Genomic DNA, 24397 nt, shown 5'->3' with positions numbered 1-24397 from the left:
TAGTGCATGGTACCCGCCTTTCATAGTTCTTTTTCGGGTTCGTGAAAAAATTTTAGAACAATAAAAAGCAACCGCGAGGATCGCTTTGTTACAAGCCCAGCCTTTCAGGGCACCAAACGATGTCAATTGAAACGAGCTGAAATAAAGGCTTTCAGTAGCATCACTCAGTGCAAACATCGTTGCAAAAGTTTGCGGGGGCACAGGGGACCATCCAGGCTTCGACAAAAGCTCGTATGGTGAGAAAAAAAATATGTCCATTTCAAAGGATCTTTGAAGCAGCATTGCTCAAACCCATATATATATATATACTATATATATATAATATACTATATATATATATAACTATATATACTAGTAGCTAATATATATATATACTATATAGTAGTATATATATTATATACTATATAGTATATATATATTATAATATATATTATATAGTATTATATATATATATATATATAATATATATAGTATATTCGTGCAAAGCACTGTGTAAAAAAAGCATTGATTGTTCATAATGAACAAAGCGCTAGAGGGGGCGCCCGGGCGCCCGAAGTCCACGTTGTCTGTGTGAACCGAGCAAAAGACAAATCATCTGGGACCTTAATCTAAACGCTGCTTTGTGTTGGTTGTACAAGCACCTATGGTCTACTCGCACAAATTGTTTAAGCTGCGAAAAGTTTACCGCTTGCGCGACCTCCTATCCTCCTCAGACTCCTGTAGCCGACTACATGTGGCGCCTCTTATCAAGCATCCGCAAAGAACACTAGTTCGCGGGCGCAGTGAACAAGCACCACAACGCAATACGCTGTTGACAACCACCGGATATCACCTCGAAGTGACATACCATGGTGAAAAGACCCGGGGGTTTTGTACGAGTTCAGTTTTCATGCGCTCCTCTGCAAACCCACCTGTCATTTCAACTACACTTTCAACCCAGCTGTGGCAAGTATTAGCACATAACTAGCTCTCGACATTCCTTCGTTTCCTGTGCAGAGGAGGCGGCCTTTATGTTTGTCCCTACAGCAGGAAAAAAAAACGGGTCGAACTACATGACCTCTTATCGCTTGTTTTTCGCAAACGTAATCAAAATAAGTTATATTCTTGCGAATACACAGCATCTGTTCTTTGGCATTGCATCCAAAGATGCTGGCAAAAAAAAAATTATGGCTGTAAAGAATGTTTCGATAAGCACATAGCGCGCCATTGCTTTGCTAGCCGGCACACTTAAGTAATTATTTCACTTTCTCGTAGAGCATACCTTAACGGCCTGCTAAAAGTAGTGTAAAAAGAGCCTGCAAATGCTGGTAAGGCTGTTCGGAAGATTTCAGTTAGAAAGTGAGGTGAATCAAAGCTCTGTCTGACACTAATGAGCAGCATTATTAACTTTGCCCCGCCGCGCTGGCTCAGTGATCCGGAGTTCCCGGGTTCGAACCCGACCGCGGCGGCTGCGTTTTTATGAAGGAAAAAACGCTAAGGCGCCCGTGTGCTGTGCGATGTCAGTGCACGTTAAAAATCCCCAGGTGATCGAAATTATTCCGGAGCCCTCCACTACGGCACCTCTTTCTTCCTTTCTTCTTTAACTCCCTCCTTTATCCCTTCCCTTACGGCGCGGTTCAGGTGTCCAACGATATATGAGACAGATACTGCGCCATTTCCTTTCCCCCAAAAAAACCAATTATTATTATTATTATTATTATTATTATTATTTCACATGTATAAACAAACTCGCGAACACTGAGTACGCACATGATACTAAGTGACTATATTTTCATTTTTTTCCAGAACTGCGTGGTTAAACGCATCTATCCGACGGCGAATCTTCTCAGGAGATCCCTGGAACAGGGCCGCAGTAAATAAACCTCACAGTCATGCCAGGGATGACACTGAACGTGACGGTGTGGTGAACATTTCTTCAGCGTACTTGCACTAGCTTAGTGAAGCTTAAAGCACTTGACTGTGGCGCGGAAATGTAGGCAAGGCTCCAGCTGGTAGCATAAATGGGCGACATTCTCGCATGCACGCTCCTGGTCTTTGAAATCATAGGAGGCAGTGTCGTGAGAGTCGAAGGCGTCAGTGCTCTCTCGAGTATAACGTATCCTGAAATCTCAAAGGAAACGGCTAAGAGGCGTCCATGTTTCAGTACGACGAATAAACGTCACGTGTTCAGATGATTGCATTTTTCTGCATGTCAGCAGAAAGTAGGCTAATCGCCGTGGTATCTATTTTTTTTTTTGTCAACGTGTCAGGGAAAGGCAGGGAGATAGAAGACAGCCAGCCTGCTTTAGTGTGACACAATGCGTGAATGTGTTTTGTTGTTGCCTCAAAAGCGATGGCACATACCCAAAGTAAGGGATTGGCCAGAGTTTGGTGATGTACCAGCCAGGAAAATTATCTTCCTCCAAACTTTTTTGGCATACGTTCTTCGGCTGACGTCCGTAAAAACATGGCCTTGAAGAGCATGGTTGGCAATTCAGTGGTTTCATTAACTGTCGGTAGACCCCACCTTTACTACCTTCCTCATTCTGAATAAAAGAGTTGAGATGTCTACAATGTGCGAAGGATATAAGAAACAGAGTTTGAAAGTCGCATTTCCACCGGCCTAGAGAACTGGGATAAATTTTCGACAGTACCAGTGGTGAGTCAGAAGTCCATCTCCAAGGATCATCACTGATCCCCTAATCGTTCGGTTTCGCTCCTCGTAATCTCTGTAGGTTCCTACATGTTCAGAGCTATGAATGGGAGCATGTGCGTCCGGAACGCTCGACTGCTATTAATCCGAGCTATTTTCTTTGGCCTCACCCATCGTCCACAGCAAATGCGTCAAAGGAATGCGTGGAAAGTTTTGATCAACTAAGCCAGCAAATACGCAATGCCATGAATTGTGGGAGTAGACCGAAATTCCTGAAGGCGCCTGAAGAGCGCCTGAAGACACTTTGGTCACATATCGCGGATTTAGGTTTTATTTTACGCTCTTAAGGGTTCCGCCCAACGCTGTGTTACATATCTGAGACCCATACCGCTTTGCTATTCAACCACAGCACCCCACTAACGCGGACCACTAAGCCATGCATTCCCTGGGACCTCAACACATCCTATATTGCGCAGATGACATTTTCGGGCATTCCGACACCACAAGCCCCCTTTGAATTAAGTATGTAAATCCTTCCGAAGACTGTGCATTTGATCACCGCGCAGGACTAAGCGCAGTGTGTCCTCTGAAATCCTTTCAGTTTAATGACAGCGAACAAACTAAAAGGTGAAGCGTGTTTTCAAACTTCCCACAACAGGGGTTTCCCTGTACTATTCCTCACCCCTTTCTGTGGGATGCCCTGTGGTAGTTGCAAGCGAGAAGGGGTAGGTTGCGCTGGAAATTCTCTATTTAACGATACCGAAAGCTGCTTCTACGCCTGTGTCTTAGAGAGTAAAGGAAATGTATATGCTACCAGTGTCCTGCAGGCCATTTTCTCCTAAGAAGTTCTAAAGTAGCCTTGCCACAGCGCTCCCTTTTATGTCCGACACCTTCAAGGAACATTAGTGCAAGGACGCCTGCCCGCTTACGCATTTCATCTCCTCAGGCTGCGCTGTAGTGTCTCACGCTTATTACGGCAACATGGGCACATTCAACATTCAGGGTACATGTCTGACCCACTGCGCCACCCCACTACGACACAATTCAGGCATAAAAGCGACACAGCACGATGGCTCTTGTGCTGTCATGCTGGTGCGTACTTGCAGTCGGTGTGCATCGGATAAAAGAAAGTGGCTTCTCCGCAGGGTAAATCCCGTGCGTTTGCAAGGGAGATGCAGTGGCGACACAAGCGAAGTGGCGTGGCACAAAGCTGCTTTCCAATGTTCGTGTCTTTTCGAACTTTCACTGATGGCGTGACCGAGCTTGTTGCGCAAGGCAATTCCCTGATTGTTACCAGTGACTTCGATGCCGAAGCGAGGCCACTGGAAGCAAACTGTAGGCATTTTTATGCTTGTCCAGGTTAACGACCAAAGGCTGAACTTCTCCGAAACAGTCCCGCGTTCTAGACGCTCTACTGCTGACTTGGGATCAGAATCACGACGCGCCGAGGTTCACGAGAAAAAGAGTCGCGCAGAAGAGCCGTCTAGCTGTCAGAAACTGTAGCACTGTGGAGGTTACGACTCTGTGAAGTCGACCTGCGCTACTCATACCGAGGCTGAGCACCAGAATTGTGACAGAGTGTGACCTGCTCAGTTCTGCGCACTGAGCGACCAGTGTACACTTGCAAGTGATCCTCACTGTCTTTGTTTAGGTGTTCGAGCACCGAGAATCATGCCTGAGTCGTTACAGTCCAGCAATTTCGGACAAAAATTTTGAGGAATTGGAAAACTGTAAGATACTTTCACGGTAATATTCAAGGTATAAGTTTCATTCTTCTGATATGTAATAAAAACTTTCTTTTAAAGTGTTCCCATCGGTCGCATCGAATAAAGACTTCTATAGAAAACCTACGAGGAAAGCTTTTTGACGATTGCCAAAATGCTAATAGAAAAAAAATTGAAGACTGTCGTCGGGTGACCTGTAGATATATTGATTGTTATGCTGGAATATTACATGAAAAAAAGGCGTTCGTAAATCATTTCACGCTCAAAGATGCTTTTTGTCCATAATTGCTGAGTATGGGAACATCAGGATGACAATAGGCAGCAGTTTTTTACATTCGCATGTTCATAGATGTAACCTTGTCAACCTAGAGAGCATTGACCTGTCTATGCAAATCGTCCTTAACGCAAGTAACTCAAAAGGAGTTTCACCACCTAGCTCGGTGTCCACTGCTACCAAATCCAGGTGATCCTGTAGCTTGTAAAGGTTCCTCGATTTCGTAAGAGTGCAGAGTTCAGAGGTGGCACGACAGAACCTTCAGAGAGAAATAAAATTTTTTATAACGGCTAAAAACCGCAGCAGACAAGGGGGGGGGGGGGGGAGGAGGTAGGCCACAACTCAGAGCGACCTCCGTCATGTGTCTGTTGCAGTTTTAGTCGTTATGTCTCCCCAACGACCCTGCAACTTTGCCCTTCTAAGCATTTTTATCACCAGCCTCGCCAACGGTAGCATGTGCTCTTTCCGACGAATCCGCGGTACACTCTACGACTTTTACCATGCGTTGGGGTTTCTGGTTGATCGACCGCAAAAGCGGCGTAGAACTAATGAAAAGAGGCCACTTTTGTCAGGTGACTGCTGTGAAGCTGTTCATATCGATTGACTTCAGTTAGACACTCGCACGTTCCAACAGGTATTGCGCACTGCCTTTATGGCAAGTATGGGGACTTGTATTGGCACCTACTTTCGACAACCACTTTAGGAGACTGGGGGCTGTAGGAGAGACTGCACAAAGAGCATCACGTACAGTAAACCGCTGTAGGCGGCCGCGGTGGCTGAGTGGTCATGGTGCCCGGCTGCTGACGCGAAAGACGCGGGTTCGATCCCGGCCGCGGCGGTCGTTTTCGATGGAGCCAAAACACTAGAGGCTCACGTACTGTGCGATGTAAGTACACGGTGAGGAACCCCAGGTGGTCGTAATTATCGGTAACCCTCCCCTACGGCGTCTCTCATGGCCTATGTCGCTTTGGGAAGTTAACCCCCCTTAACCTAAACTTAGCCGGCAAATCGCTGTTTCTAGTCGCCAACATTAGTGTTAGCGGCATTCCAGTCAGAATACAGTAAAGACGCTGTAAATTTTCATTGTTCCAGCCAGCAGAAAGGGGTCACCGAAGTAGACTTCCGAGGTTCTTGGTCCTACTATACACAACAGATAGAACAATTTTAGAGAATCGCCGAGCTCCTGAAACACATGGCGAAGACATACGCCAATTCTTCTCAGCAAGCTCAAAAGTATAGGTGTAGTGAGGCCACCAGCGCGGCCCACAGGTGAGGTATATTGAGACGCATATGAACGCGTTGACTGCTACTGGAACAGGCACCAACTTAAGCTGATACTGTTTTCACCGGCACCAGTTCACTTCAGAAGATCAACGCTTCCCAAGTTATAATCGGTGCTTTTTCATTCTCCAGTTGCCATTGCAGTTTCGCCGTGAATTTCTGTAGTAGACAGTTTGTAAGCAGACTGCCTTAACTGCCAATCACTGTGCTGGCTGCTCAGCACGAAAATCAAAATTATTCGATCATCCGGTCGTTCAGCTCCCTGACTGAATTCGATAGCAAAGTGGCCTACAAGCGGCGACAAAAAAAAAAACCTGAAGCCCCGTCTATTATTTCTGACTAACGTTTGACAAACATGAAGGGGGAAAAAACCTGAGAGGCAGATTTCCGGACTGCCTCGCCAGCCTCAGATGCGCGTACTGCTAAGAGCAATCTCAGCGCTATTGGTATAGGTCTAAAAATGAATACAGACGTAGAAAGGAGGCCATCGACCAGCGATGCATAACTTTTGCTTCCTCCCGTCCTTATGAAACCCCACAGCGTATTGGGCAGCAAGCACTTCCACCTGTTTGTTTTACCTGGCACACTTTTTATTCCTGTGTTGATAGGGACAAAGAAATCCAACGCAATCTCTCGCTTGTTTACTTCTGACAAAGCGCAGCTTCAGTGGGTAGTTACAAAATGATGACGTCATCGCTGACGTAGCCGACACGGAAAAAGTCTCAAGACGTCAAGAGAAATCGGCTACGTCGGCCAGACGGAAGCAATTCGTCAGGTGACAGTCCCACCTGCATTCCGTTGTGCTGGTCTCTCTGTCGCGTTTGCCGAAAGTGCTGAATATAGGTCATGCAGAACCAAAGTACGACAGGAACTCTTTCGTAGAGGTTTTAGCCTGGCTCCCACGGAGGCTGTGTCAGGGTACTAGTTCGTTTAAACTAATCAAAAAGTTTTACTTTGCCGTAACGGCACAAAGTTTTTTTTATAAATAGATGATTCTGATAACAAAAGCGCCGCTGGCCTGCGCCATGTAAGTGTGCAATAACACCTGGTGGTCGAAATAATTTCCAGCCCTCCACAATCTTGTCCCTTTCTCTTTGCTCCCCCCCCCCCTCATTTCATTCGCACCTTCATCCCTTCTCTCAAAGCGCAGGTCAGGTGTCCGCGGGAATTGCGGCAGTTAAAGCGCCTGCCTCTCCTTTCCTTATAGCCATCAAACATCTGGATAGCTCCAATCGAGCTGTGCACAGTGCATCGTCCAGCCTCGGTAATCGAATGGTCGGTGTACTTATGTACTTCATCTTTCAGAGGGCTGTAAAACACAGTCGTGAGCGTCCGCTTGCAGCGATGACGATATGGAGGCGTTTTTCAAGGAAGGCATCCTTTCCGCAAACCTGAGAGGCAGCTGGAGTTGAAAGTGCGCAGAATTTTCTTACTCTTTCCGTACGCTCGCTGTGAACACTGGCACGACGGCAAAGCGCGGCCGTAAATAAAGCCACTCAAATGCTACTTCCGTATTGAGCAATGATCTGGTCTGAATTACGAGTCACTGCAGGCGAAGACAGCATTTTGAAAGCGCCAATGAATGGATTCCGTTATTAACGGCGGGATTGAGTCTGAGAAAGCGTTGCTACCCTTCTCCGGGACGCGCCCCCGGTGAACAACATCTGCAAGCGCTAAGAAGCAAGACATCAAGAAGGGGCATCCTGTTCCTGCTTTGTAACCAACTTTTTCCGATGAACTGAACATGACTGAAACGTGTCGGCTTTCTCTCTCTTTTCTTTCCCTCCGTACAGACCATGCCTCTAAGGTCATTTCCCGATAGTGGGTTTTTCCCAAGTGGAAAAGCTTTAGTGGAAAGCATAGGAGTTAAGGAATTTGTGTCGTGGGCTTTTAATCCATATTTATTGCACTGACGTTGAGGCAATACTATAATAAAGCATATTTGCATTTTTTTATCTTGTTATATATTTATTATCACCTCTAAGGTACCATTAAACAGGCATTACATATTACATGACGGCGTCGATTTCAGGCCACATGTTTGATTGCATGTATACATATGATCTGAAGGATGACCGGTCGGACTGAAGTACGACGGGGTTGGGCACATCATTCCAGTTCTTTGCAGTGCGACCAAAAAATGATCAGAATGCTCAGATATCCGGGCCGGGAGGGGGTAAAAGGCCTTGTCGTGGTTCACGCGGCTGGAGATACGGTAGGCAGGGCTAATTACAGACTTGATCATGGGATGATAGTAAAACTCACAAAAAAAGCAGTCTTGCAATATTACACCTGTTTGCTGAGTTTGCAAGATGAGCATTGCACTTTACTTGAGTAAACACTTATGTGATAAGAAATACTCCGAGCGGATTAACCTTGCCGCGTGGTTTTGTGCTGCTTCTAATAAATTAACTTGCTTTTGATACGGGCCCAAGGCCGCGCATGCGTATTCCAGTTTTTGTCGAGTGATTGCTAAATGAGGCAGTAACTTCACAGACCGGGGGGGCTAGTCGTAGGGTTCACCAAAATCAACCGAGAACGCGAATAGCTTCGTTAGTAACCTGCGTTTCTGATGCGACCAAACAATAGCACGGGTTAAATGAATACCTAAGTATTTATTTTTCGTACAGCAGTTATCTTCGAGTTTGAGATAAAGAAATTAAAAGATGGTCGGGAGTGACGTCGATAAAAGGACAGTAAAAGATTTTTTTTTCACGTTTAAAGACATTAAAAATTTGTTACACTTGATTGTTACGCATTCACTATGAAATTGCTGGAGTTTAAGGTCACTGCTGTTAGGTGTTGGGCTGTATATGACGCTGTGGTCTACAAACCTGCGCTCATTAGTGGATACGTTAGCGGGTAGTCATTTACACAAACAAAGAAGTGCGTGAGCCCCAGACGGTGCCTTGGGGTTACCCTAGATACAACAGAGGTATGAGAAGATGAACATTCATTAGCCAAACAAACTGTTACCGGTGAGTAAGAAAGTTCCGAGTAAACTCCAAAGCAACGCAATTAAGATTCCCGTCGCAGGCGCGTCTGCAACATGCAGATGTTGGTGAGTCGCGACACCACGGGCTCCCGAGCATCCGCAGGGACATCCACGCAGGGGGATGATGGTGAACAGTGCACCACCACGGACCCGAGCACCCGCGCCCTGGCCGTGCGTGACATCGCCGTGTCCGGGGAAATGGGGATCGTGGTGGTTGAGCCGATGTCCAGCGTTTAAACCTTTCGGGCCCCTCGGAGAAGGCCACACACCACTTCGGCCCCAGCTTCCTGTAGACGGCACCTCCGGCCTCACCCAACCGGGGGAAATCGGCAGTCGCCTTTTCCTGTCCTCCCCTCCATCTTTCACTTTAATATCTCTTTCTCACTACTGTCTTGTCTCCTCCTCGTTTCTAGGTTTTTCCTTCCTCATGGGCGGATAGGGTTAACCCTGTTTGGCGAACCAACCTGACTCGCGCCATATTCGGTTAAAGTTGCGCTGTACAGCTGGCGTGGGCTGGACTTGCTTGCAACTTTCTGTCCCGTCCCCGTGTTGGGCTCCGTGGTAGGCGGCTGCCACCATAGCCGAATAACAAATTTTTTTATGTCTCACTTTTTTTCTGCAAATAATCGCAGACCGATGTCAATTCGCAGTTCCTGCAAAAAAAAAAAAAAGATGAAATGTTCCCCAGGTACTACGTCGTACACAGTGAGGTAGCAGAAAACCAAGCTGTAATCATCTCTCCTTCCATAGTTTCTAAATTTCTCACAGAATCATTGCGCCTTGGCTACAAGCTGACGACGCTCGCCATTGGTAACCCACTCCTCCAGATCAGAAGCAAACAACAGTATTCCAAGCTCTCAAACGTAGCAACTTTTTGGAGAAATACCTGTTTCTATTAGTGCACATAGATCCCTCACCAGTGTCAAAGGCGTGATTTCAGATCAAGATTTTCTCACCCTGACTGAAGCAGAAATGCTTCAGGTCTCAAAGACCAGAATATCACTGCTGTCCAACGCATAAAAAATCAGAAAAGAAAACAAGGAAACACCAACAAAGCACTCAGTTCTGACTTTCGCCTCCAGCCAACTGCCTGATGCTATAGAAGTAGGTCATATGAAAATAGCAGTCTAAACATAGATTCCCAATCCTAGCCGATGTTTTCAAGTGCCAGAGGTTTGGCCATGGATACCAGAGTTCTAGTGAGAGCCAAGCCTGTGCCAAATGTACATCTAACGAACACGAATCCGATGCCTGCAACGCCGCGCCAAAGTGTGCTAACTGCGAAGGGGACAACCCCGCGTATTTTAAGTCATGTCCATCCTGGAAGAAAGAGAAAGAAAATAATAACTATTAAAATTAAAGAATACATAACATTCCAGGAAGCACGTAAACGATTTGCACAAACCCAGGGAACATTCTTGTTCACCGCAAAAACAAATTTCGCCGATGTGATGCGACGAGGTGGGGCACCACACCAGGCATCGGCAGCTGCCCAGGCCACAAACAGTGAGCCTGAGGCAGGTCAATCCGCGCCCCGGGCAGACGCAGCGAAAGCTTCCCTGCCACCCCTCGAAAAAAGGCTCGCCGTCCCTCTGGGTAAGCCACCCGCAAGACTTCTTCCAGACTGGAGAGGCCTACAAACAGTATACAGTACACCCGTGGTTTCTCCGCCGTGCTCCAGAGTCTCTAGCGAGGAGATGGACGTAACACCCAAGTCACCGTCGCTGCAACGGTCTCTTGACCGAAAAAAAAGGGAACAATCCCAACAACTGGCCATAAAGATAGTGGCTCAAGTTTTCGAAATACATACCCACAACATCATAATGGCAATCCTGATGCATGAAAATTATACGGGACTGTTTCATAAAGTAGGCGATATAAAAGACATCTTAGCCACAGTCCTCAATTGTGGCCTTATGTATTCAGGAAAAAAAAAATCTTAGGCCACAACAGCACAAATTTACTCAAGAAACAAAGCATTTCGCTGCAACCGAGAGAACGCAATCCGGCTCTCAGCTGGCATAGCTATCAGTAAAAAACGACGCCCAGCTCGTGAGCCTACACTAAATAATAAATTTCAAGCTGTAGCAGCCACTCTGCTTACTCACAATGCAATAACAGTGTGTTGTATATATATTGACCCTCATCTCGGAAGATCTTTTAGAGCAGCTTCCGTAGCACTATCTGGTAGTCGCCGATTTTAACGCTCATTCCTCTTTCCGCGAGAGTGAAAAAACGGACACGCGAGGTCAAATTACAGAGGATTTCATTCTAAGCAGTAATATATGCCTGTTTAGATCCGGTAAAACAACATACTGCTCCCCAGCCTCACGGAGAATGAGCTGTTTAGATTTATCTTTTAGTTCACCCCGCATTTTTAACGATTTTAAATGAGACATCATCGACAACGCATATGGCAGCCATCACCTACCCGTAATAATCAGTTTCACACCTGCACCACAAGTCATCCCAACAAAACCGTGACGTTGGAAGCTTCATTTAGCAGACTGGAAACGTTTTAGAAAGGAAGCCGCTTTATAAAAATAGCCTTTTAGAAAATCTTGACATCAATGAGTTAAAAGAAAACTTCACAGATTGTACCTTAGCTGCCACACACTTAGCTATTCATAAGTTTTCGAGCATAGAATGCAAAATCACGAAGTGTTGTACACAAGTTTGTAAGGATGCAAAAATGCTACAAAATAAAGCTTGGGTATTTTGCGTAGATGCTTCGCACTAGAGAAATTCGTAAATTTTAATAAGGCAAGAGCTAAAGCTCGGATCGTCCGTCGTAAAGCCGAGAAAGCATCATGGCAGAGTTATGTCTCAACCATAAACTGTTAAATCGCCTTAAAAAAAGGTGGAAGCAGGTAAGAAAATTAAATGGCAGCTTCTCACCATTCGCAATTCGGCTTTTGAAAACACTTAATATACAAACATGTATAAGGAAACAGGCCGGGATATTAGGGGAGCACTTCGCTGCTCTTTCTAGTTCGCCAAGTTATACCCAGTATTTTCTAATATACAAAAATATGGCCGAAAAACAAAGACTCCCAACAAGTGCAGGTGCTAATGAACAATAAAATAGATTATTTACCGTCCAGGAAATCAATAGGGTCTTGTCTGCCGGCAACAAAACTGCTCCAGGTCCCGACCAAATACAGTATGAAATGCTGGCCAATCTTTCCCAGCCAGCCGTAGAGGCACTTTTAAGATTCTTTAACAAAGTTTGCCTATAGGCGAAAATACCCGAAGCCTCGAAAAAAACTAATATTGTATCGTTTCTTAAGCCCGGGAAAGACCCAAACTCTCCCAGCATTTATAGACGAATAGCTCTTACCAGATTCCTCGCAAAATGTTTTGAAGGTGTCCTGAGTTTAAGATTGACTTTTGTGCTTCAATCCTGTGAACTTCTCTATATCAATCAGTGTGGTTCCAAAAGAGATGCTCCTCTACAGATAACCTAGTTTGTCTTAAAAATACTGTCCGAGAAGCTTCTGTTCATAAGCAACACTGTGTTGCTGTATTTTTTTATTTATAGAGGGCATACGCTACTGCCTGGAGGTTCAGGATTCTTCAAGCTTAGCATCCAAGGAATAATTTGAGCTGCCTAAAAGACCTTCTTATCTAATTGTTCATTGCATGTGCGCTAAGGTACAACCCTTTCGAGGAATTTCACTCAGGGGTGTATTTAAGCACAACACTCTATTTTGTAAAAATGGAATGTCTTAGTAAATAATCCCAAGGTCCGTTATGTATCCAGTCTATGGAGACGACCTTCAAGTAGCTTGCACATCCTCCAACATGCCATCATCTGAAAGAAAAATACAATTAACAATAAATAAACTGGCAACATGGGCAGGCAAATGGTTTCCAGTTTTCTCTAGAGAACTCAGCGGCCATTCTTTTCTCACTCAGACGAGGCATGCAGATAGATCACACCCTACACCTGAACGAAATAGACTTAGCCGGGAAAAAAGAACATAAATTTCTAGGCATGACATTTGACAGAAAGCTCACTTTCCTTTCTCACATAGACGGGTTGATAAAGAAAGCCTCTCGATACCTGAACATAACAAAAGTGGTGTCGCGAAAACACTGGGGTGCTGACAGGGCATGCATCTTACAAAATTATCGCTCCGTAATACGCTCAACCTGCAAGTAAACTTTAAGGCTCAGCGAGACCATTGCATCTTGAACGGCTGGATCCGATCCATAATTTAGGTTTGCGTCTTTCCACTGGGGCATACAGGACGTCACCCATACAGACTTTATGTAGAAACTAACAAAAGATCACCTACAGACAGAAGAACGATGCTGACGTGTTCCTACATTGTAAAAATCCGTTCACTACCTAAACACATCTGTCACCAAATAGTCGCAAAGTGCCCATCCAGAATAGTGTTTAACAACAAACCGCTAAGTACCAGGCGACTGCCCTTGCGTTTTGAAGACTTGTGCCAAAACCTTGGCGCACCGGACATTGCTTACCTGGCATTGCTCGAAGACGTGATCGGCTGCCTCCATGGTACCATTTTCCTACAATCTGTGATTTTCCTCTTACACAGTTCCGTAAAAAACAAGCTCCACAGCAACATATAAAGCAATAATTGTTTGCACTCGAGAAAAAATACAGTACTTTCACACCTTTTATACAGATGGCTCAAAAACAGACGGTTAAGCTGGAAGCGCAGTGGTACACGGGAACTGTGTACATAAATTTTCACTGCCGAATGTTACGCCATCCATGCAGGCATAGAACAAATAGTAAACGAGAACCTCACAAACAGTATTATTTACACAGACTCCATAAGTTTACTTAATGCTCTCCACTCAAGAAACGCAATCACTCCTGTACTTGGTGGCATCATACACAACACGATAACAGCCACAGCTGAAGGACAAAACATAAAACTATGTTGGGTACCGTGTCATATCGGAATTAAAGGAAACGAGAGAGCAGACGACTTCTGCGCTGCTCAAGCTCGTCACAAGCAAAAAAAGTAAATATACCATTTCAAGATTGTAGTAACTTAGTTCATCGTAACATAACACAAAAATGGCAGTCCGTATCGAACAACGAAGTAAACAATAAACTACACGCTGTAAAATTCGTTTTAGGTGAATGTAAGTCCTGTACCCATCGGCAACGTTAAAAGGAAGTGATTATCGGCCGTCTTCATATAGGACACACGCACACACCTCAAACATAATTTCCTACTAAGATAACAAGACAAGCCCCAATGTGAATTATGCGAAGATGAGCTAACCGTAAACCATGTTTTGTTTTCATGCACAAACCTCTAAACACTGAGGAAAAATCATTTTACAGTTTTTTTTTATAATGAACACATACCATTACAACCGGCTTTGCTCTTGGGTGAAAATGCACTTGCTGACATTTCACAGGTTTCTAAGTTTTTAAAGATCACAGATGTTTTGAACAAATTGTAGATTTAATAAAATATGATTAGTTTATTACAACAAGCAGACTTTTTGAATCATACCTCAGCCATTCTCTAATTCTTGAAAAGAAGACTGAGGTCTTTATTCAATTGGTTAGGAGCCTCGACATCCTTGCCCAGCCAAGGATGGTTGCAGAGGTTACCCGACTTTATTTAAAGCTTTCACTAGTGGCCATTTTTGAAATGTCTTTCCTTTGGCATCATTTCGTAGTAAAACTAACGTTTTCGGCCGTCTACACCGCAGATCACTTTTCACTTTTTTATAAAATTCTATACAAAACTTTTGTATACCTTGTGCTTAGCGCATGATGGCGTTAGCTGTCTACGTGCCATTAACATGGAGGAAGAAAAAAACTAGGAGGGAGCATGACGTCACGCGCTCAGCCCCTGCAAGCCATCCTCCTCTTACCCCGCTGCCGAGGGCCCATTTGCGCTCTGACTCTTGGGAAATAGGCCCTCCACAGTTGCCAGACTGCCAACCAGCGCTTGGATTATGGTGCTTTTTAAAAAAGTCTGACGCAACAAAGCGAAAGGGCAAAACCGAAACCGAAATCCGGCAAAGTGCTACCGCTGCCGTGTCAAGGGAGGGCCTATTTCCCATGATGCTTTCCATTATATTTTTTTTATGACTAAGCTTCAAGATTATGACGTCACGCTCCCTCCTAGTTTTTTTTTGTCCTCCATGGCCATTTATCCCGACCCAACACAACACAACGCAGTTAATGTTAGTGTTAGGTGCAAGCGACCGATGGCAGCAGCTCTAAAGCACGCACTTTCAAGTCAGCAAGCGCAATTCGCGCCTAGTGGGAGCAGGCCACGCCTGCGCCGCCCACGTGGTGCATTTCAGCCTGGTTTCGCCCACTCCCCAGAGGGCGCCACATATTGTGAAAAAGGCGGATTACTCCCCAGCGCGGTGAGGTCATTGGGGTACGAATACCGGCGACGGGATTAAACATGAGCTGCAGCGGCGGAAGTGGCCGGCCCCGCATCCCGCTGAAGGTTGGGGCGTCCCCTGCTCGCAGCATATGTGTCATTGCGGATCTTAAGCGAGTCACGGGGCTGCGGACTGCATACTGGATGATCAAAAAGGCTTATACAGGTCGAGTCTGAGAGGTGACTTAGTCGGTATTCAACCTTTTTGTCTCTGGTGCTGCCAGGGATGAACCAAAAGGAAAACCGGCAGAACCTGCCACATCGACGAGGGGATGAACTCAATCTGCAAGCAAGCCTCTAAGCACCACTGCAGTCGGTTTGTAGTCTCAGCTGCAAATACTAAGGAACAATAGAAGCCATTGCGAACTTAATCTACCCGTATTAATTCCCCACACATTAAGCCACGTGATAAGGCCATCGATGTCGCAGTTCAACAAGAATGACCAGAGTGATTTTGGAAGCAAGTTGCTTCTCAATTTCATTGATGCATTTCTTTTATGAAGCCAAACAACAGAGTTAGCTCCTGGAAATAGAAAGCTGCTTATTTCACATATTTCTGTGCTAAGTTATTAATAAGCAGAACGCTATCCCCATCAGAAAAAAGAAAATCGGAGGCATCATCTTTCCCGCAGGGGACTTGCATTACGTGCGTGGTCTTCTATACTACGAGTGGCTGATCAAGGATGCCTGTCCAAGAGTCAGCCGAAACGCGGCTCTGGCCACCGTTCGTATTGAGAACTATATGATTACAACATTCCACTCTATTTTCTTTAAGTGATGGTTATGTTCTGCACCCAGCGCAAATATGAGTTCATATTTAAATGATTCGCATACCAGAAATACCTACCTCTGCCTGAACCAAGCTCCCACGTTTTGATTCTAAGAAATGTGGGCGTACTGTTCCCGCGCACGTAGTTATTATCATTCAATACTGATTACGTACAATATTACTGAACGAAATCTTGGGCGTGACAAAAGCCCGTCCGGTCGAAAGTCATATTCGCAAAGCTTCCGAAGTGGAGCCATAACGTATGTTTGCTTTCGCTGAGTGTTCGGCATTTGGTGTATTTCCTCCACTATTTTTGAAATTGATACATACGTCCCGCACGCATGAATAAAAGCCGTTCACACCCGCTTTTCCCTCTTCTGCTTAGTGAAGATGTCCCATCATTGGTGTCATGTACTTCAGGACCTCTTGCTACAATACTCACTTTGCACCCCGTTTCTGTATTGAACATTAATTAATAAATAAAATGAAAAAAAGCAAAATGAAATGAAACTCGATCAGTGCGCATTGCTTGGTGCTGTCCTTCGCCTCATTCGTTGCCACCGAGCGAACGCCACGACATTTCTAACATGAGAAAGGAGCCTTCCGACGTTCGGTTATTGTGGGGACGAGAGAGAGTTGCAGAACTTAGCCCTGTCCCTAAGCTAAGGAGAACCCACCGTAGCTCTACTGAACGTCACATCCGGTCGGTCCCCAAGAGTGTCCATGGTCCTAAGCCCTCCTGGATCACAAGATCAGCGATGAGTGGTTCTCATACTACTGTCATATTATATGCATAATATAGTGAAGTGCCGCGTTTATATTGTCACGCTTGGGCGTATTACTGATTACCTTGTCCTGGTATAGCAGATTTAGGGTCTTCATCGAGACATAAGTTTGGTTCAAAAACTTAGGGGATGCTTAAAGAAGAAAATACCAACCAAAAAAAGACGAACACACCAGGAGAGAACAACACAGGACAACTGCTGGACACAGGACAAGTTCGCCTTAACTGTAAGACGCGATAGCGTTGAAAAATCTGCATAGGGTGGCTTGAGCGTCCCCTGTGACACCCTTTCGACACGCTTATTGCCATCGAGACGTTTGTTGCCATCGCATACTGCTTTATTGCATATCATTGTCTGTATTAATTGGTGATGTTAATTAGCGGTAATAATCAAGTAGGTGTTATTGTAATGTAATTCGCTTACAGTGCAATGCGAGGTGCCCGCTCAAGGCATTCATTTTATCCCACTGAACGAAGCTTCCATATTGATGCTGAGGAAGCGTGCCAGGCTCCCTAACCAAAAACAGTGGTTCGACGACCATTTTTTTTTTTAGCAAAACTGCTTTTCGACGTCACTATCATCGATCAATCAGGATTTTTCTGTCACGGCGAGAGCGACGCTGAACGGTACCTCCAACGCCATGCTTTAAAATACTGTACAGACTAGGGCACAGTTGCTGTCTCGCGCAAGTACTCGCGATCATTGCCTCCACTCATCTGCAAGAAGTTGTGAAACAGATTATAATAATAATAATTGGTTTTTGGGGAAAGGAAATGGCGCAGTATCTGTCTCATATATCTTTGGACACCTGAACCGCGCCGTAAGGGAAGGGATATAGGAGAGAGTGAAAGAATAAAGGAAGAATAGGTGCCGCAGGGGAGGGCTCCGGAATAATTTCGACCACGTGGGGATCTTTATCGTGCACTGACATCGCACAGCACACGGGCGCCTTAGCGTTTTTCCTCCATAAAAACGCAGCCGCCGCGGTCGGGTTCGAACCCGGGAATTCCGGATCTGAAACAGATTGCAGACTCCGTAGATGGACCAGGTGCTAGGAGCGCGAGAGAAAATTACGCCAAAAGCTGACTGCTACACTGGATATCATCCCTGAGCAATTACACTTTACGAGACAAAGCCTAACGAACGTAGCTGGCAGAGTGACGTTCCGCTGTACTTTCATTCTATTCGAAGCTATATATGAGCTGAGAGCTGAAAAAGAGGCGTGTTTATTCCAGGTCACTTGCAAAAAAAAATTCTTTCTCTCTTTAGTGCTATGCTTTCTTTAGTTTACTTTCACATCGCAAATGATAATGAAGTTGCTATTATGTTAACAATTGTAATACTAATGGCGCAAAGACAGACGTGTGCACAGTGTGGAAATGAAGTGAAACGCATATGACCCTTTTCTTGCATTTTACGTCACGACATAAATAAAACATTTTTTTGCGCCTTATCCGGTGCTTGATATCAAACCTCTGAGATATGAGCAATGTGTATTAGCGGTGTACTGGAAGGAAAAGAAAGAATAAAGAAGTAAAGCAGCGACAGCAAACCACTTGCATGGGTAGACAAATTCCGTGCAGGTGCGCATGAAATTCTAAATAGGGTGGCAGCTGCGGACTGAATGGCTCGCTCCCGGAGCGTGGCTGCAGTGCGAGCACTTGTCGACGGCGCAGGGTAGGGAGCTGCACCGCGCCTTTTCCAGCGGCCGCCGGTGTGCGTTCGGCGGGTGGGCTGCGTTTCGCTCGTCTGAGACCACTGCTCTGATTTGGCTGCACTGGCTGAGCTGCGGTGTTTACAGATTTGCTGATGCCACCATGTCCGTCAACAGATGATCAGTTGTTCGATTTTTGATTATTTATTTTGTCTACATAATTATGCAGTTCATACGCAGATTTAAAGCAGGATGGGCGGAAGGCTATATATATATATATATATATATATATATATATATATATATATATATATATATATATATATATATATATATATATATATATATATATATATATATATATATATATATATATATATATATATATATATATGAAGGGAGCCAACAGTCACCGAAACCAAGGTGCTTAGGGGAACGTGGAACGTTCATTTTTTTTTCGATGTGTTATGCTTATCGGTGAGATAATAATACTTAGATTAATAAATCGCTTAAAGAAAATTACTTATAAAGCAGCAGAAAAAACAACCATGCCGCTGCTTTATAAGTAATTTTCTTTTAGCGATTTATTAATCTAAGTATTATTATCTCACCGATAAGCATAGCACATCGAAAAAAAAATGAACGTTCCCCTAAGCACCTTGGTTTCGGTGACTGTTGGCTCCCTTCATAAATTTGTCAAACGGGCCCCTCATTTCCTTTACCTTGTCTGCTAATAGCTTAACGAGGGTCTCGGTTCTGGCAGTCTTGATGCCATAGGTAGCATAAGAGGGCTCTCGCACAGTTTCCGCCCTCGCCGTTAGATGACGTTCCACGTCACGCTCGCGGTATTACAGGACGTGCTACGTCCACCGCTATGGTCGAGGGTGGCGCTGGTGAACACTCTCATGGCTCGCTTGCACCCAGTAAACATAAATACCCACGAGAGCAGCAGATTGGACAGCCGCCGCCGTAGCTCAGTTGATAAGAGCACCGGACGCGATATTCGGAGGTCGTGGGTTCGGATCCCACCGGCGGCATGGTTGTTTTTTCTGCTGCTTTATAAGTAATTTTCTTTAAGCGATTTATTATTCTAAGTATTATTATCTCACCGATAAGCATAACACATCGAAAAAAAAAATGAACGTTCACCTAAGCACCTTGGTTTCGGTGACTGTTGGCTCCCTTCATAAATTTGTCAAACGGGCCCCTCATTTCCTTTACCTTGTCTGCTAATAGCTTAACGAGGGTCTCGGTTCTGGCAGTCTTGATGCCATAGGTAGCATAAGAGGGCTAGTTAATTTTTGATTGATGTTGGGTGACTGATCGATCGATGTTGGTGACCGACAGATCGATGGTGTTGATCTTGAAGTCTTCTGATGGCTCGGTGATCCGGCGACACGTTGCGGAACAGACTGGACAACTTCTTCGGGACACCAGCTCGTTATTGTACGGGCGCTCACAGGCGACCTGCCCTCCGACCTCCAATCTCCCCGTTCGCGCCAAAAACTCGCCCTTAAATCCCTTCGCCCAGCATTCTGGGGACCCTTTTTGTAACCAATAGGAAATGCGCTTCTCGGAGCCAATCAGGAGAATTTCGTTCAAACTGAAGGAGCCAATAGCACGCCGGTGCTCACGTTGTTGTTGTCGCGCGAGCACCGCGCGAATTCCACGAAGACGTTGCGCATCTCCGCCTGGTTACAGCACAGAGACACAAAATCACTACAAATGCCAGCGGAAGCTCAGGGAAACCGAACACCCAGTCCGAACCACGAACACTGCCCTGGTCGCGCTCCCCACTTCTGCTGCCTGCTCCTAGGCGTCCGGCCCGTCCCGCGGCCGGTTCGCCGTTGAAAGCGATAAATTTACACGCGACCCACTCTCGAAGCCCCAGGTGTCCGCGCGTCGGCCGCGTCTTGCGGCCGAGTGCGACTTTACAAGGACGGGCCTCCTCACTGCCGGTTAACCGTCGTTGCCGCCATCTGCCGCGTTTGTCTCAAAACAAACCCATTTCGGCGGCGCCTGGATGGCGGCTTCTCGAGGAGCTCTGAAAAACAGCCAACACACACAAAACCAAGGGTGCGAAGCCGCCGGCTTCGGGGTGCGCGCGCGATCGGTCCCTGAGCAACAGCCCGGCAACTTAACTGGGCTCTCGCACCGTTTCCGCCCTCGCCGTTAGATGACGTTCCACGTCACGCTCGCGGTATTACAGGACGTGCTACGTCCACCGCTATGGTCGAGGGTGGCACTGGTGAACACTCTCATGGCTCGCTTGCACCCAGTAAACATAAATACCCACGAGAGCAGCAGATTGGACAGCCGTCGCCGTAGCTCAGTTGGTAAGAGCACCGGACGCGATATTCGGAGGTCGTGGGTTCTGATCCCATCGGCGGCATGGTTGTTTGTTCTGTGGTTTATAAGTAATTTTCTTAAAGCGATTTATTAATCTAAGTATTATTATCTCACCGATAAGCATAACACATCGAAAAAAAAATGAACGTTCCCCTAAGCACCTTGGTTTCGGTGACTGTTAGCTCCCTTCATAAATTTGTCAAACGGACCCCTCATTTCCTTTACCTTGTCTGCTAATAGCTTAACGAGGGTCTCGGTTCTGGCAGTCTTGATGCCATAGGTAGCTTAAGAGGGCTCTCGCACAGTTTCCGCCCTAGCCGTTAGATGACGTTCCACGTCACGCTCGCGGTATTACAGGACATGCTGCGTCCACCGCTATGGTCGAGGGTGGCGCTGGTGAACACTCTCATGGTTCGCTTGCACCCAGTAAACATAAATACCCACGAGAGCAGCAGATTGGACAGCCGTCGCCGTAGCTCAGTTGGTAAGAGCACCGGACGCGATATTCGGAGGTCATGGGTTCGGATCCCACAGGCGGCATGGTTGTTTTTCTGCTGCTTTATAAGTAATTTTCTTTAAGCGATTTATTAATCTAAGTATTATTATCTCACCGATAAGCATAACACATTGAAAAAATGAACATTCCCCTAAGCACTTTGGTTTCGGTGACTGTTGGCTCCCTTCATAAATTTGTCAAACGGGCCCCTCATTTCCTTTAGCTTGTCTGCTAATATAAATATATATATATATATATATATATATATATATATATATATATATATATATATATATATATATATATATATATATATATATATTGCGCCAACAAATACTTACTTGCGCGGTAATTCATTAGTATAATTCTTATTTGTATATTTGTATGCAGTCAACAGAATGATGTTCTATTTAATTTGATTATATGGCGTTAAGTAACTAGGGCACTGGTGGCGAGTATGCCTTAACGTTATAAGAGAGGTGAAGTGAAGATTGAATTGCTTGATGTCGGTTCCAGTTTGTGGAAATAAATCGCTAACGTAAATTTCGTCGTCATTTGTTCAAGAATTTCAGTGAAGGGAACAACTGATGGAAGAGGAAAAGTGCAAGCTTTATATAAACTACATCCACACCACACCAATCGCAGGTGCCGGATGTATACAAAAAAGTAATGCAATCTGGCATTACCTTCAGGCGCAATAGCAGCAGTAGTACTAGCTTCGCTGAATGGTGCGAACAGCGCTCAACTCCCTCAGCTGCCTTTTGAAGCGCGCCGAGCTCTTCTCTGATGTAATTAGCATTTTCGAAATCTAATCGGTAATTACTTAATCACTCTTTCGGACACCTTCTCCGCTTTTATGCGTGCTGCCTTACGAAATTTCGTCTTCTCAAAGTGTGTTTCTTGTAATGCGATAAGCGATACTCTCACTGTCGAGTGCAGTTTATTCTTCTTTAATGAATTAGGGACCAGCAACTGAAATCAACTCAGACTTGTGGTGAAAGATACACATTTGCGTCATTTCCGGCTATTGTACCACACAAATAATCGTAGAGATAAAAACAACCAAACGCTGCGAGAAGGCTGCCAAGCATCGGCTTGTTTAATAAGTCTTTGGAGGTAATGATAATTTGTTAACTTAAAGAGCCGTATTCGAAGTCAAGCTTTGAAAGAACGCCTCTTTACATTTGCAATTACTCGGGGTATTCGGTTAACCGATCACATTTAAGTCTATCATGCACTCACGATTCGCGAAACATCACTGTGCTGTTCGACCATCTTTAATAACATTAACCCTAGTTAACCTGCCCAATAATTTGTACCGACTGGACAGAAGAAACGAATGCTGATTCGACCCTCTTCCAGCGTGGACCTCATTTGAATTGCGCTTTCTAGAATGGTATAACAAACATTCTCTGGAAGCCTCAAATGGGTGCGGTAATAAGACAGCAACTGCAAATGTGTTAAGTTCACTGTATATATTAAATGAAAAACAATTAAAAGTAGCATAAAGCGTAAAATTACTATCTTTAGTGCAGTAACCGCCATAAAAGGTGATTTTGTCTTAATTCCTGCTTTTATCAACGTAGCTTTCTTGAAGAGAGTTTACACGATACTATTTCTCGTTTTTTTATTTACTTTTAGTCAACAGCTGAGTCCTATTTGCTTCTCCTTTAAGTGCACGTTTTCTAGTAAAACTAGCACATAAGAGCTTTCGTTGGAACCACATCTTATTTAGCCACAGCGGAATTTTCAGTAACAAACCAAGTGTAACCGCCACAGCTCTCTTACCATCATCAAAGAAACCGGCACCACCCGCTTCGAGAACCGCGAAAGCACTGCGGCAGTTGCTGTTCCGCCCTTGCTTCCATTTCAATCAGATTGCGGCACGAAGCACGGAAAAGATTCCACAAAGCATCGTGCAGGAGAAGCGTGGCGACATTGTTTACTTTTATTAGTTCGTGCAAAACAAGAACGCTCAGAATAAGCATTCCGGAAAATATTACATCGACTCATTGTATTCAAGGCATTGCGTGCTCCATGTCTACCGGGGCAATTGGAAGAAAACACCCGGCTACGCTACCTGCTCCGCTGTTGGGGCAAAATGCATTTATTCTGTATTTGGAATAAGGACCGCATTGCGCCTTCTTAGGTGAACAATTGTCGTTACAGAATTTGGCAGCAAAGCAAATTGCGTCGTCGGCTACCTGCTGAAAGGTGAGTGGGAAGAGGAGAAAGCAGAGAGCAGAGGTGTCGAGGCGCCTGCTTCCCGAGATATTCCTATTCGCCCTTCCCTATTCCCCCTCGAGTCCCTTGATGCTGCTCTGGCGTAACATTTCCCGTGTAAACCCAACAAAGAATTCTGAGCGGCGCAGTGCAGTGCAGTGCAGTGGCAGTACAGGGCAACCAAGGCTCGAGGTGTGGCGCTGAACTTCAAACATTTTTGCTTGCTTAAAACAAAAAAGTCTTCGGTGAAATTCGCAGAGCGAGATTGTAATTAAACTAGGTACCAATCAGGCCGCATTTATTAATTTTATTCGGAACACCTCTGTGCAAAATTTTGACTGAAAACGGGCAGAACATAGTTTTTAAGTTCATTTTTTTATTATTTTGTTTTAATATAGCTTAAACCATCTAATGAAACAGTACAAGTTATAGAGAGCTGCTGAAAAATATGATGTAGCTCACGAATTTCGCGACAGTTTAAAATAAAACGAAAACGATGTTTCTTGCCGTAAGGCAATCAATTTAAACAATGCAAGAACTTTTGTGCAGAAAATTCTTCTGTGCGATAAAAACCACAATGCAAATGCACTATTTATAAACACTTTTCGAACGCGAAAATAAAATATTTGATCTTTTGTAAATTATGAAGTGAGACCAACTTCTGCCCTCGTCTGAGAAATCCAAAGGGCTGTCACATGACGAGGAAATTTTTTTCCCGAAAGTTGCTAAGGGTAATTACTTTAGACGGTTAAATAAACAGCCACCAATTTTGTGCAACAGATCGGAGGGGTCGAGCACTGACTGGTTCGTTTCGCAT

The 24397-nt window shown here is 45.0% G+C and overlaps 2 protein-coding genes across 19 annotated transcripts in view; both read left to right on the top strand.

Annotated features, from left to right (window-relative positions):
* Positions 1 to 2171, top strand: part of LOC144122947 (uncharacterized) — a 51834-nt gene extending 49663 nt beyond the window's left edge. Inside the window, exon 7 of the mRNA XM_077655896.1 lies at positions 1786 to 2171. Within this exon, the coding sequence (XP_077512022.1) occupies positions 1786 to 1860 (75 nt within the window). The 3' untranslated portion in view covers positions 1861 to 2171. The remainder of the gene's footprint in view (positions 1 to 1785) is intronic.
* The window catches only part of LOC144124579 (coiled-coil domain-containing protein AGAP005037), a 489877-nt gene that overhangs the window by 114650 nt on the left and 350830 nt on the right, over positions 1 to 24397 (top strand). The gene's annotated exons all lie outside the window — the stretch shown is intronic.

The sequence above is a fragment of the Amblyomma americanum genome, chromosome 3, assembly GCF_052857255.1.
Source record: "Amblyomma americanum isolate KBUSLIRL-KWMA chromosome 3, ASM5285725v1, whole genome shotgun sequence".
Lineage (NCBI taxonomy): Eukaryota > Metazoa > Arthropoda > Arachnida > Ixodida > Ixodidae > Amblyomma > Amblyomma americanum.
Note: the sequence above shows the minus strand (reverse complement) of the source record. Positions and strands in the feature narration are given on the sequence as shown.